The sequence below is a fragment of the Amblyomma americanum genome, chromosome 3 (genome assembly GCF_052857255.1).
Source record: "Amblyomma americanum isolate KBUSLIRL-KWMA chromosome 3, ASM5285725v1, whole genome shotgun sequence".
Lineage (NCBI taxonomy): Eukaryota > Metazoa > Arthropoda > Arachnida > Ixodida > Ixodidae > Amblyomma > Amblyomma americanum.
Window position 1 is genome coordinate 223630073 of NC_135499.1, and position 15099 is coordinate 223645171.

The 15099-nt window shown below is 48.3% G+C and overlaps 1 protein-coding gene across 13 annotated transcripts in view; it reads left to right on the forward strand.

The window, feature by feature from the left end:
* LOC144126208 (uncharacterized) overlaps window positions 1–15099 on the forward strand; it is a 140629-nt gene that overhangs the window by 99574 nt on the left and 25956 nt on the right. For 7 of the 13 annotated variants that reach the window (XM_077660223.1, XM_077660221.1, XM_077660228.1 and 4 more), the window contains 2 exons: window positions 9772–9904; window positions 13917–14239. In XM_077660223.1, the coding sequence (XP_077516349.1) occupies window positions 9772–9904; window positions 13917–14239 (456 nt within the window). The remainder of the gene's footprint in view (window positions 1–9771; window positions 9905–13916; window positions 14240–15099) is intronic. The other 6 variants (XM_077660229.1, XM_077660231.1, XM_077660232.1 and 3 more) reach the window with 1 other exon arrangement.

Consider the following 15099-nt stretch of genomic DNA (forward strand, 5'->3'; position numbering starts at 1 on the left):
ACCTCCACAAGTACGTATGAGTGTGTTGCTCCAGTTTTCTGTTAATCGATTGTTCTAGCATTTATTTATAACCACTCCCCTCTGTAATGTCTGTAAGTGTAGTATAGGTCTTGAAAGTATGAACACAAACAAACTCCGGTCTTGCCTCGTTGTATGCAGCTTGCAGGAAAAAAAAAAAGGCTCAGCTGGCAAGCGAAAACGCGCTGCCCTCCGCAGTGCGCGAAGCTGCTCCGAGTGGGGAGCAGGCATTTGATTAAACGCTTTTCACTAAGAGCGCTGAGGCGCGAGCTGTGCGCGCGTTGCGTTGCAGCTGTTCTCAAAACGGCGTGTCTCGACAATCTGCTTAGGCATCAAGGCAACGGGGCGTTAATCGACTGGAAAATGCTCTAACGCAATGGTGCTCGTGGAACCCGCCGCCTCTCCGCTCGAGCGAGGTCGTCCTAGAGGGCCCGATATTGATAAGTCGCATTGTCAGTGGACAGCCATGGAGCGAGCGCCGCGCCGCCTGACGCCCGGTGGAGCGTTTTTTTCCTGGTTTCCGGTCGACCTCTAGTCGGCGGCTCGTCCAATCTCTGTCGCCACGACACTCAGGACTACTCCATCTAATTTTTGTGCTTGGAAAAATTAGATTCAGTGGTTCCTTCTAGATACCTTGTTTGTCCGGCAGCAAAGGGCGCGTTTATTATTGAGAAAGTTGTATTTAAAACTTCTGCCTCCTCTCAATCGAAACGCGTGACGTCTACATCGAAAAGGACTCCGTGATCCGCGTTTTGAAGCGAACGGCGATGTAGCCTGCCTGGCCTCTGGGATCAGCGTTGAAGAACAGTCGACGCACTACAGTTTGCTTCCCACTCAGTGGGACGAATTAATTTAGTGCTATCTCGCAGATGCATAGCTCACCTTGAACAGAGCTCGCTCGCGAACACTCTTGGCACAGGAGAAACGATTCGGACACCTGCGTGTTTTCGTCTGTTTCACATTGGCAGCGCGCGCCTGCAGGCACGGGGCAAGTGTTGTCTCATCCCTGTTCCTGGGTTCCTCTTGATATTCTCGGATTTTGTATGGTTTTTGACCGTGCTGCCGGCCACCACCGCAGACGGCGAGTGTGAATGAGTGAAAGGAGCCGGAAAGGAGGCACCACCTGTGCTGGGAAACGTGCCCACAAGATTTAAGGAGTGCGTCCTCGAAGTATCAATTATAAACGTTGTTTTTTTTTTTCGGATGGGCGGACGCGAAAAGATCAACTGGTTTGTTGTCTTTTGGTTCGTACAATGGACACAGGCGATGTTGTGTGCTTATTATTATTTTATTGTTGTTATTACCTCTTTTTTGCTCACGATGCGTGAACAGCAGGCCCGTATGCCTTCTGTGGTCACGAGTATCCCTCTGCGGTTACAAGGCTCATCTCGAGGCTTGTGTTCCCGTGTCTGTGCTCGGTTCTTGGTCGCATCTGATGTTTTTTCGTCAGCGAAGGACTCATTTATTGCCGGCAACGTGTAATTTGAAAATTCTCCCGCCACTCGATTGGAACTCGTGACGTCTGCACCGGAGGGTACTCCGAGATCATCATTAGGAAGTGAATGGCGGCGTATACCTAGTGGCCTCAAGGATCCTCGGCTTTGGAGCTACTGTACTGCTCTGTTTTTTTTTTTTACCTTTCCTATAGCTTATAGAAGCTTCGTGTTCAGAGAAAGCGTCATTGTCGTTAGAATGCGATATTTTACCTATGCGGGCCAGACCTCAGTTTGTCCCCTTGAAGTCGGTCGCTACACGGCGGACGGGCGTTGCCTGCACCGAGGTGCGGAGGACGGAGCCCCGCGCTCCGCTGAGCAGATGTCTCTCTCCGGGGTCTGTGCTTTATTTCGGGACAGCAGCGCAGGCAGCAGTTGAAGCGGGCGACAGGGCGGCGCCCCCGCTAGCGAGAGGGGGGCGCAGCTCCTGCGAGCAGCAAGCAGCAGCTGAAGACTGGCGCCCCGAGAGGGGCTCTGCAGGGTCAGGGGCACCGAGCCACGCCGGCGAGTCGCGCAAGCACGCGCGGCCTAGACGGCGGTCGCGTGTCGTGCGTCCCCCCGAGGCGGCGGCCGTCTTTCCTCTTCTCCACGTCGGACCATTTTTGTGCATCTATGTCCTTCATTCTTTTTGCCTGGCGGTTCCGGGCCATCGGAAACTAGGGGGTGGTCGCCCTTTCTCGACCTCGCCCTTCTGTGTCGTTTTTCGCTTTCGCTTTTCCCGGTTGGTTTCCGATCTTTCGTCTGGCGCGGTCGCAGCAGATGCCGGCTGTGTGACATCTGAACCCAGCCGCTGCCGCGGAGCAGAGATACGTCCCCCTCCCTGCTGCCACCATGAGGCCGGGGAAGGAGACGGAGCTCGCCTTGGCGCTGCCGCGTCCATTAATTGTCCTCGTGTTCAGCGACTGCTGGCCATTGCGGCTATCGTGCGTGGCGCCTTGTTTTCGGCGTGTGTCGTCGGGCCCGTCTGCTCCAACACAGAGCTGCTCCAACCGAGGCTCTTTGCGTGGCCGTCTTTTCTTTCTTTTCTTCTTATTTGGCTGTGCCGTCCCGCTTTCCGGGTCCCAGCAAAAACTACAGGCTGGTGGGCGGTGGTCTGACCGCGTAGTCCTGGGCGGGCGATCAGCCGCAGCGGAAAGTTTCGGTCAATGGGGGCGCAGCCATCATAAAGAGACCTGGCTGTTTTTCTCAAGAATTATAGTTTTGAAAGCTGAATATAAAAATGGGTAAACATCAAGGTAGTAATTTTCAAGATCTAAGAAATGGTTAAAAGTTGGTAAAAAGATACGCAGGGTACTTAAAACCTGTTACATGCTTTGATTGCGAAAGCACTGTCTCAACGTGAGCTCTGTGGCGAGATTCATTAAAGATTTTGTTCTTTCTAATCACACACCTATTCATTAGCATAGAGTCGTAAGGAAACGCGCACACTATGTTCACCTTTATTCGCCAAGAAGTAACGCAGTTTTATGGCCAATGGGTTGCGTGCTCGCCTCGCAATCTGAGAGTCCTTTGTTGAATTCCCCGCACCTTTGGAAATTTTTTACTGTGTACGGCTTACGCCGTGCGAGGCCATGGTGACGTCACTTAGGAATTTCGTGCCATGGACGGCGACGGACGCCAGCTTTTGTACTAATGGGACATACAATGATTTCACATAAAAAAAAATGATTGGGCGATCATGTGATGTGATGCGACAAATTACATTTCGCTTTTACAATTATCGCCACCCCAATGCGTCTGGAAATTGGAATTTACCGTCGCTTTTTCGTGTCACCGCTGCATCCGGAGTTCCCGGGTTCGAACCCGACCGCGGCGGCTGCGCTTTTATGGAGGAAAAACGCTAAGGCGCCCGTGTGCTGTGCGATGTCAGTGCACGTTAAAGATCCCCAGGTGGTCCAAATTATTCCGGAGCCCTCCACTACGGCACCTCATTCTTCATTTCTTCTTTCACTCCCTCCTTTATCCCTTCCCTTACGGCGCGGTTCAGGTGTCCAACGATATATGAGACAGATACTGCGCCATTTCCTTTCCCCCAGAACCAATTATTATTCTGGAGTGGGAAAGCGGGTTGGTGGGTGAAAGTCTTCAGGAGGGTATAAGTGTGTGATGGTGGTTGGAATTCTGGAGGTAGGTGTTGGTGGTAGTTGGTTGGAGGCCTTCTGAGGGTGGACATTTTGGGTGATGTTGAAGGGCGGTTGCAGGACTTGTGAGGGTGGAGATGGGTGCCCAGAAGTGCTCCTACTCTAGAATACTTCCTCCGGACGGGGCTTCCGCAAGGCAGAGGCTTTACACACACACACACACACACACACACACACACACACACACACACACACACACACACACACACACACACACACACACACACACACACACACACACACACACACACACACACACACACACACACACACACACACACACATGCGCGTGCACGCGCGCAAACACGCACGCACGCATCACGGATTTTGGGGGTAAGCGAACACTACTTCTAACGCAGTAAAACAAACACTGAGCACTGTGTCACCCGGAACCACCCCGCTTCAAAGGGGACGCGTCCATCCTCTTGTCGACCTAATCGATCCATCCACCCCAAGTTCCCTACCCCAAGTCTTGTCCAGAGCGCGGAGTTTTTATACCTTGGCCTTCTAGGGAGCTTGCTAGACACGATGTGATCCGGTTAGTTCTATAGTCTGATTCGGATAGCCGGCCAGATGGCGGTGTCGTTTCCACGTTGGCCAGAGGGTACGCTGGCCCCGCAGCAGATAGCATTGTGCGCAGCCGTGGCAAAGCGAGCCCGTGTTGAGATGGCTGAGGCTCTGACGGAGCAGGGCCAGGAGCAAGTCTCGTGCCATTCAGACGGCATAGCAGTTTGGACAAGGTGCGCCTTGGAGGTAGAGTCTTGCGGTGGTGGAAGATCGTCGAAGAGTGCTGCCTGCGAATTTGGGAGTGTATCGAAGGGGCTTCCGTCGATGACTGCGCCCTTATGGTGGCCTATAGATAGCCGTGCCGGGAAGCTCTTCTCGCAGCCCGTCGCGTGTCTCCATACAAGTTCGCTCGGGGTGCGCGTGCCGCGCGCGTCATCTGGTGCTGCTAAATATACGTAGGTGCCCGGTGCTCGGGGCCCCTTCATGGCGCCTCGTTCGCTTCGCGTGGCTGCCGCCGCACGTGTCGTTTCGCTGGCGTTGCGTCTTTCGCCTTAAAAGCGCGCCTTCGAAACTTCCCGTTCGGCTGTCATGTGTCCCAGAAGCAAACGAATCGTCGCAACACCTCGTGCGTGAAGTGACATCATGTGACGTCCGGCACGCACATATAAAGGACGATTCCGTCCGTCGTGTGAACACGACGCTTATTAAAAAAAAGCACCGTGTGTGCTGTTTTTGCTGTTGCACAAAGAACGGAAAAAAGGAAGAAAAGGCAGGGTGGTTGACCAGGTAGTGTGTGGATGAACCTATATATAGCTGTGCTCAAAGAAAACTTGGTTTTAATTCGATAGCATTAGAGCCCCATCTGGCCAAATACGTTGTCTGTCATAACGTTCGCCCATTGGCTGGAGGGATGTGAGGTCACTGCAGACAGGCAGTGACGTCACTTCCGTTAAAGGCGTCAAGAGCTGCTAATGCTGTCGCATGCCAACACACAATGGAATTAGGTGCCCCGGTGAAATTTTTTTTATCGCTTAGTTTTCACGCGAAAAAGGCGCTCTTGAGGCGTACGAGAGACGCCGTAGTGGAAAGCTGCGTGATGATTTCGCCTATGTTGAAGTGCGGCCTCGTGTCGAACACAAGGATCTCGTTTTCGGTGCTGCTTCCTGGCCGTGCGGACAGTGCTGACTGTGGTGAAGTTGCTTCCCCCCCCCCCCCCCTTTCCGCAACAATGGCGTAGACGGTGCTCTTCGCTCAGTGGGTCACCCTTAGTGCGCTTTAGTGGTTGTCACCTTAGTGGTTGTAACCCTTAGTGGTTGTAACCTTCTGCATGCGGGCGATCTGAGCAGCAATGAAGAGCGTCGCCACTTCATTCCCCTGAGCGTCATAATCCGCCTCTCCTGTTCCTTTCATTCCCGCTTCCTTTATTTCCCGCGTGCAGCGCCATCTCTAATCATGGCGACCTCTTAAGCCTTCCCGGCTTCGGTACACGCATACCGTTTGTGTAACTTTACTGTCAGCGCGAATGCTGGCCAGCCCCAACTCGCGACTTCCGTTGCGTCTAGGTGCCGGCCAAGTCCGACTGCAGCATCGCCACGACGGCGTTGCTTCGCGGCGTGAGACGCCCGGCGGCCGTCGTCCAGTTGAGCGAGATAGCGGGGTCGCTGTTGTCGAAAGTGTACGCCGGATACGGGCGTCGGTAAATACCGGGAGCACCCTGCCGCACTCCCCGGAGTGTGGCGCCTGACGTTTACGACGCCCGGAGGCCCGTGAAGGGAAAGGGTGCCGTGGGGCGCCCGCCGCGCTGCAGCTGGTCGGCGAGGTATCTGCCCTGCTCTCGCTTCCGTACGGCGTGCTGCCTCTGCGTGGGACGTTTCTAATGCTGAACGCAGCTGCATTTGCTTGTAAAACAAACAAACAAAAAACTGAGAAGCGGAACTTCTGTTGACAAGCGATTTTCGACTTGCGGATTTCCGCGCTCGTCTTTAGCGCGCGCGCTGCTTTAGCGATGCGCAGCCCCTTATTTTGTCACCCGAGAAAAGCGCCGAGCACCGGAAAGGAATATGCGACGCCATCCTGCACGGTGACTTGGGAACAGCAGAGCTGAAGCATAAGAGGCAATTAATTCTGACCTCTCACACTGCGTGTATATAGTATATAGCTGTCCAACCCACGCTCCAGGCTCTCTTGTCCGTTATCAATATGGGCCCGGTTCTTATGCGTGTAAACTGGCAATTTTGCCCGGAACCACCCGCTCATCCTTGTTTTATCGATTCGAAGTAGACTGAATAAACAGTTCTAAAGAGCGCCCACGGCAAACTCTTGTTGAAATCCGCACGTCGACTGATCCTGACAAATGCAGCCGTCCGACTGACCGCATCTGTCTGCTGTGGCACCTGTAAGTTGCTCGTGGTGCCCAGGGCTGTTCCCGCAAGAGCACTGCTGTTGGACTGCCGGAAACTTTAAGGCCTATACGAACGGTCACGTTGTCAGTATTCTGACTTCCAATATGGCGGTGGCGATCACATTGTTTGTGCGCGATGCTGCAAGTCGGTGAGAATGGTCTTAACTGCCTTACCCGCCTGTAGAAAAAGGCGCAACAACTAGTAGTACAAGACGCGAACAAACGCATAGGTCACAGGGACACGCCTGTTTTTTAGGTCTAGTATATCCAACCGCATGCCACTGCCATCCTGAGTTTCCTCCCAAGGAGCCAAACGCGGTCGCTTACTCGATCGCAGGCGTGTATAATTTCTTTTTTGCTTCTGCGCAGATTCTTTGCCGTGTCATCTGGTGTAGCTCTCCGTGTCGTGTCGGCCGTGCGTTACTCCGAAACCGTGCGCAGGAGGCGCAACAATTAAGCCGTGACTTTGACCTTCTTCCCAGCTATATACTAATTACAATTGTGATTGCCATCTTCTTTTCTAACTACCCTGGATGAATTTCTGCTGTTTAACTATTAGAGTTAAGCATGAGCTTTTTCTGTGTCTTGCACATGATCTGAAGTCATGGCCACCATTTGGATGCTGACCTTTTCTTTCCCGTTCAATGCCTGCCGAGTGGCACTTCAAATACAGGTGCTTCGTCGAACACTTCGCGAGTACATTCGGCTACCGCCTAAGATACAAGCCAGCTACGCAGGCATATCTGCTCTACCTGCAGATATGGAGTCTGTAGTTTGGCGCAGCGATCTTCGCAAAAGTCAAAGCTGCAGCCTGCTGAAATTCGTTCAGCTGAAAAACGTTTTCATTGCATAGAAAGGGGTTTTGGCGAGCACTCTGCGGCTACTTATGGGCTGCGGAGGCCCTGTCTGGCGGACTGGAAAACGTCGCAAGCCACCCGGCGTACTTGACGACCTCATCTGGCCTGTCGGTTGGGGTCTCTGGCACGTTTCTCGACCATTAGCCACGAGAAGAGGCGCACGCCCATCATGGCCACGATTATCGAAGCCAGATGCTGTCAGCGTGGTCTCGCGATGCAAACGCACAGATGATGGCGGTGACAGAAGCAGGGCCGGCCTTCGAGGACTGTGAACTGCCGGACACGCCCGTCTCGCGTTGCGTGATCCGCGAAGGCGGTTGGTGACATATGCAGTTGGCAGCACGACACCCACATCCGTGGTTGTCTTGGCTGCGCTACTTGTACGACCAAATCGGGGAACGGCCGAGGTGGTTAGTTTAGGATGGATTGCTTTACTCACTCTGAAACCTGATGCAACTGTCTCCACTGGTTGGGTTTTGGAAGATAGCAGATGGTGATAATGATGAAAAGCAATTTATTAAATGAAGAGCTTTGTGCCCTTCATTGAACTGTGCAGAGCTCCAAATGTAGGTCATTTAGGGAAGCAAGAAATGTGTGAGGAGTCTGGCAACTGGTGGGATTAAAAGTTAATGCTCTGGTCGTGGAATGAAAACTTCTATGTACAGTTATATTTCATGAGTCGTACCCTGTTCCGCTGTGTTACTCCCAGCTTCAGCTGTTGTCATGGTTTTACAAACTTCGTGCAGTGAAGCTTTGAGGGACCTTGATGTTAAATACCAAGAGAACAGGAAGATGTGCTGCCCTGAGAGTAGTGCTATGAACACATTTTTTTTTTCTCCATATAATAATGACTGCTTTGCTGAGAAATTTGGGAAAGAAAGCCTTGACCACCTTCCCCATCTGCACCCTTGAAACGTGGGCATCATTACATGATTTCTTTTATGTGCATGCCACCATGCGAATCTTTCGGTGAATTCAGGAAAATTAAGAAATACGAAACCTGTTGTTGTTTTTTTTACAATATCGACAGATGGCACCACCATACCATTAGCTTTGAATAGGAGGCTTAGTTTATCATCCTTCGTGGTAATGACGACCCCACCTGTTGGAAAGGCTGTGAATGGCCATGAGAGCTTGAGTCTGTGCTTTTAAAGTTACTGCACAAGACTGCTTTGTGAAGGGTATGGAGTCAGTGTGCTGACTCGAGATCAAAAGCGGTAACTGCACTCCTGTGTGCAACTTCTGTCTCCATGTTCTTGCATGCAGCCATTGGTAGTGCCTTTCGTTTGCGTGTTGTCACTTTGCAGACAGAATAGTACGAGGCGCACTAATGTGGCAGCATCAGTCTTTTCGGGTCACATAATCTATCTGGTGCCATGACGGCCATGACGTCCACTACAGACAGCTGCAATGCTTTAATGACATCAACAGTGCTCAGAAGAGCAAAAGTAATCACTTTAAACAGGTTCCAACACTTCTCTAAGCTTTAAGTCAATGATTTTGCGCAAGCACTCCTCGCCGTATCATGAGGGTACCACAGAGGGTTATAATCTCTTCGCCACACTTTACTTCCCTGATGCAGGCTGTCTAGACAGCACGCAAAGCAAGTGACAGTTCTCATTCTCTGATCTCAACAGTGCTCAGGACAGTGCTGATTTCCTGCTTGAGCAATTCCTGTTGAAATAGTGTTGCTCATGCAAGTGATGAGCGATTCATGGCCACTGGGTGTAATCACGAGGAATCTCAAGAAGGGTGTTGCTGCTTGTATTTTCTTGCTACAGGATTTTCTGGGTTATCCAAACTGTATTTATGGTAAAAATGAATTGTAATCTTGGAACACCTAATGATCAGGTAGACTGAGACTAGACTGAGAGATTAGTATCTGGACTTTGCATTACTTTTTATTGTTCATGTAATGGCAGTACAAAAAGTAGTACATCAGAGTATTGAAAGCAGGCATTTGCAAAACTTATTGAGGCCCTGCCATATGACCTTGGCTTTATTATCTGTCAGCATAAAAAATTGTGTAAATTGCATTTTCTAGTCTTACCCCAAGCCAGTAATAATAGCTTGTTTGTGCAGAAGTTGGCATTACTACATGCATGTTCTCTTCTGCCCTAATTGGCCAAGTGTGTTGTTTGTGTTTCAGGAAGATTGTTTGTGCGTGCTTTTGTTCCATACCAGTAGAGAAGAAGCACAGTAATAGGGGCTTCACCTCATTCCTTCTGTGCTCAGATTTTTTATTGGTCCATACTCTTTAGTACCAGACCTTTGCTTTGTCGCCTAAACGGGGCTGGGTTGGTGCATAGCTCCACGTCGCAGTGTACCTGACATCCACCTCCCTTGTGTACTTTCAGGGCATCGATGGGGTGGACAGTGCCGCCAATGTTCGAACTGGCCGTGCGGGGCATGGTACAGCACCAGATTCAGCTTTGGCTTCCACCCCACGGCTAGATGGCTACCGCTTTTCCATGGTCAACCTGGAAGGTCTGCTTCAGCTTGTTCAGAAAATATATATCCTTGTGGAACATCTTGGTTCCTCCACAGCTCTGTACCCACTGCACCCACTGCGCCCATCATGAATTAAGGGACAGGGTTCTCATTTAATGCTGGAAACAGAAGAAAGATAAATCGGTTTGACGGTTTTGTTATTCTCAGATGTGAGTTCTTGCTCAACAAAAATCTTGGTGCATTGCTGGTTATGCAACTTCAGCAAGTGCACAGAGTACCTGCCCTTGCCTTCTCTCTGCGTGCGGTAATGGAGATGTATGATAGGAAGTGTGGTGTCTAATTGCCCTCTGCCTTGTACCAGCATTCAGCATGTACAGCCTTCATCAGAAATATACTGACTTGGGTTCGAGGGTACTGTGGGGCCTCCTGTAACACCACGGAAGTCCTTGGCTCTGGAGGAAATGAGGACAAAGATATTGATTGTGGTGGTGCAAAACAATCCATACTACATGGCCTACAGAACAAAAATGAAAGTTTCGAAATAGCTAATATCAGCATGCCACTTTTGAACCGATGAGTGTGCGCTACGCCAAAGTGATCACACTTTTACTCGTTATTTGTGCGATGAAGAATCCTGATGCCATGACATTCTGCCTGCTTTGTGCCTTTTTCTTCTTCTTCTTCTTCTTCTCCTCAAGTTCATGCTGTAGGACAGCTCGATTAGAAACGATACTAAGAACCAAGCTGGTGCATGCTGGCTTTTTGCGTGACACCATGTTGTATGGTTTTCCCAACTGAAGCTCTAGTACCACATGAAGCGAAGTAGTTGCACTGACTGGCTGCTTCTGTGAGGCAGGAGACAATGTGACTTCATAGGGCGCTTGCTGCCATAGTTCTCTGGTGTCAGCCGCAAAAGAAGGTGCAGAGTAGAAGTTCCGCAATGCTGTATAACTGGCTAGTGGTGGCAGTGGCAGCATACCGACTCTGAGCATGACTGTGTTGTCTAGCAAATTTTGACAAAAGCTGCGCATACAGTCCTTCAGGACTTCCCCTCATTTCTTAATTTTAATATTTTCATGTTGCTTAGGTTACTGCAGTATCATTGGCAGTAATCAAAAGAAATTCTGTGGTTTTTCTCTGAGGATATCTGGGTCTTTTATGTAATTTGAACCAAAGTTTAAACATGTACTCATCCAATTTGTGCGATTGCAGTATGAGTTATATCTCTCACTCACACTTAGTGAACTCCAGCACATTTTCTTATTTCTTGAGTTAGCCTGGTTGATTATTTATTTATTTAATTACATCATAGCATATCACCAACTTAGCATTTTGGTGGGTGAAGCAGATAATACAGGTGGCAGTAAATGTGAAAATGCTGGTAAATATCAAAGACAGCAACATCATTTAAAAAATAAACTGCTACAACATGAGTGGCTGTGCACACGTAAGGTGCTTGTAAATCAGAACATATAGCATGGCTGCGAAAGTGTATTTCACACAAGTTAGAAAAGAAAGGAAAAAAAAAGATGCAGTGTAAAGTTTGTCTGCGCATTTTAAAGACTATGAAATGGATCGAACAAGGATACCTTTGACGATGCCTGAAAAGCTTTACTATGAAAGTTTAGCCGTATTAGAAGACCAAACTGCGCACTATTTAACCACGTATCTTTATTCTACATGTTTTCCCCGTTCATTGAACCCGGTGCTGAAAAGTGGAGACAAGCAAGCTGATAGTACTAGCATGGGCTCTGCTCCAGCCATCCACTGAGTGTGAGGCTGCGGAAGCAGCTGCTGAGACCGCACACATTTTTATTTACACTTGTGGTCAATAACATTGCTTTGTTCACAGCGTGAATGAGAAAAGTGACAGAAGATTTGGGGTTTATTGGGTTGCCTTGTGACACAACATGTTCTCGTTCAATTTAAAACCTAATTTTTTTATGTGTGGTAACTAATTCAGATAATTAAGAAATAAATATAGTCCTGAATTTTCCAGACAACTGCTATCATTTTAGCCCTGCAAAATGAGCTGCTTCTTAAAGCACTGAATCAGTTCTGTGGGAGGTGCTTTGTACAATCAGAGGCTTATGTTGATCCTTTATAAGGCACAAGCTGTGTACATGTCTCACATGCATACAAATGGCAAAAATTTCACTCTAGCAATCGAATGAAATCATTTTCAAGCAGTTTGAACCACTGGTTTTGTAGAAAAAGGGGTGCAACTTTGTACCAATGACTTCACAATAACGCCTCAAATGTGGTACGTATCCATACCAGTCTTTCGGATACTACATGACAACTTGCATTAAAATTGAAAATTGCTTGAAGAAATATTATGAGGCAGTTTACTGATGGAAAGGCTCAAAGGCTCAACTATTTTTTAACTATTTTTTTCCCGCTAAGATGGCTCGTCAAACTGTACGGCGCCTGTAAAAACACACAAAACACCAAGGAAGCCTATAAGGGAAAGATAAAAACACGTTGAATGGTTGATTGGTAGTATTCAGCACGCAAAGATATGGTATCTAGGTGCACCCTTTTTGCATTTGCCAGCTCTTGAAGCAAGTGGGACACATGTCTTGCTGCTCTGCGAAGTGTTAAGCACTCACAGAAAGGCATTAGGAGACACGGGGCAGTTTGTACCAATATCTTGCATGGTTCTTAACAATTTTTTTCTTTCTCCGTGCACCATTCTTTATCACACAAGCATAAGCATTCTGCAATGTTTAAATTACTAACCCACGAAACACAAGAAGGGCTATGCAACGTGTAACAAACGTCTACAAAAGTATATGTTCTGCAGACAATGAGGCAAAAAGAGGTGTTATATGCCTGCTAATGCTCCGCCAAAAAAGATCTTGAAAACTTCTTCGCATGAAATCGTTAAGAACATATTTAGACATTTTTATTGTTTGGAAATGGCTGCTTATATGAAGCCTATAGACTCAAGATGAGTATGCTATCCTCTAAAAACAACCAGTGGGATCTCATTAGGTTTAGTTCTCATGCTTTTAAGAGCATTACCTCTTCTTACTCATTACGTTTTGAGATTTTGTACGTGGGGTCTGCTACCACTCCGATATCACACCGCCATCTGTGGCAGCAACTACTTGTCACGTAACGAAATTTCGTGGGGTCCGCTATCACCCTAAGGTCACAGCGCCATCTCTGGCTGCAACTAGTAAACAGCACATCTTGCATTGAAACTTGTAGTGCCATCAATAATGTATACATTTGTTCCTCTATGTAAACTCCTACAAGGGGCACCCATCCTGGGACAGTTGCGTACCTTTGCGTACCTAATTTGGTAGGCAAATAAAACCCTATGGGTATTGGTATAGAAATAAAACCGCAATTAAATAATACGTAAACATTTTATACATGCAATTACTAATTGAAGCATTACCATATCGCACCGCAAGCCGAATTCTAGGCCCACTTTGACCCCCCCAAGCGAAGCAAATTCTGTTTGAAACACATCTTGAGGGGGTGTAACTTGACAATGTAGAATGGGTAGACGTGCATCGTAATTTCTCTGGTAGATGGCGCCTAGGCGTCGATCACTCCGCTAATTGGAAAAGTTATGTTACTTTTCCGATTGCTGTTAAAAAGACTTCGCTAAAATGTTCCTGAGTAAACTTCTCGTCAGACAAAGCTTCAAAACGCTGCATGGAAAACATATATTTAGAGAAGTTTTTAAGGTGTTTGTGAATAAACTTATTTTGTCAGTAATGTTTTTAAAACATTCGTGAATACACCTCTTTTGTCAGTAGGTTTTTAAAACGTTTGTGGATAAACATCCATTGCTCAGATGTTTTTAAATGTTTCAATCTAGAGTTAGACGTTGCTAGACGTTTGGAGTTGTTTGAAGACGTTTTATAGAAGTTATGTGTTTCGTGGGAAGTCAGCTGTGCAGATTTGTGAACTTTATTCCTCTCCTGTACTTAGTGTGTTGTTCAGCCTGCATTGTTGAAAGTTTCCAGACAATACTCCAAACTGACAAGCCCTCTTTTTCTTTCTCTTCACTCTGTGGTGGCCCCCTCAGAGAGCCAGGATGTTGAGTTGGATGCAATCTTGGGCGAGTTGTGTGCACTGGAGACCCAGTTTGAACGTGAGATCAACCAGAAGGGACTGAACTCGCGTTCCTACCCGGGCCACAATGCCAGCACCAGCCCGGTGTCGCTCAACCTTGCACCGCCCGCTGCAACCACCACCGTGTCCGCTGCTGCAGTGGGCATTCCAGCCAGCCTGGCACTGTCGTCGCCTTTTAGCACGGTGGCGACCATGGGCCAGCAGCCTTCGAGCCACTGTCGCACCAGCACTTCCAGTGGGGGCGGTCGGACCAAGCTGGACTTGGGACCTTTTCAGGCAAGGGTTTATGCATGTGCATAGAAAATAGCTGCCGAATGAATTTCAGGAATGCAGTCGAAACAAAAGGAACAAATGGACCAGACTTAATTTTGTTTCAAACCAGTTCACGTCGGCAAATGGTAAAATAATGCTTTCATCTGGGCTGGTTGGCTCAATCCTGACAGCATCATGCATACTATATTTGTCATTTGTGCTACTTGTAATCATTTCTTTTCATGCAAGACACATATGTCTTCAAATGTTCCATTGGTATTTTCAATTAAGATCACTGTCAACTAGCTAGCCCATTTGGTATAGATGGAAAGGGTATAGATGGAAAGTCTATTTGGTGTTGCCGTTTTCCCTCTCTTAGTCATGTGGGCAAGGCACGGGGCAGCCCATTTGTGAATAAGAACCGCTGCACCACGTTGTCTGTGCAAACAGCAAAGGAGCATCAACAGAACAAACTGTTGGCATGTATTTTGAACATTACAGTGCAAAAAAGGACACGGGAGAAGCAGTAGGTAGTCAGCGGTGTCTGCTCGTTATCCTTCTTCAAGCTTGTCCCATGTCCATTTTTGCACTAAGATTCAAAAACGAGCCTTGCTGAACAATAATGGTGGCACTGGGAAAATGGATGCTACACTACAGAGGTAGCAGCAGCGGTAAGCATTGCCTAAATGAGAAGACGCAAACTAGGAAAACAGCTTGGGTGAACTTCAGAAACTATATTTAGAGGCACCGAGCAGTAGAGAAATGATGGATGAGAGCACAGAACACAGGGCCAGCACTGACCGATAACGAATACTTATTTCACCATGACGTCTGCTCCGAAAAGGACTCTGTGACTACCATTTTGAATTGAGTGATTATGTAGC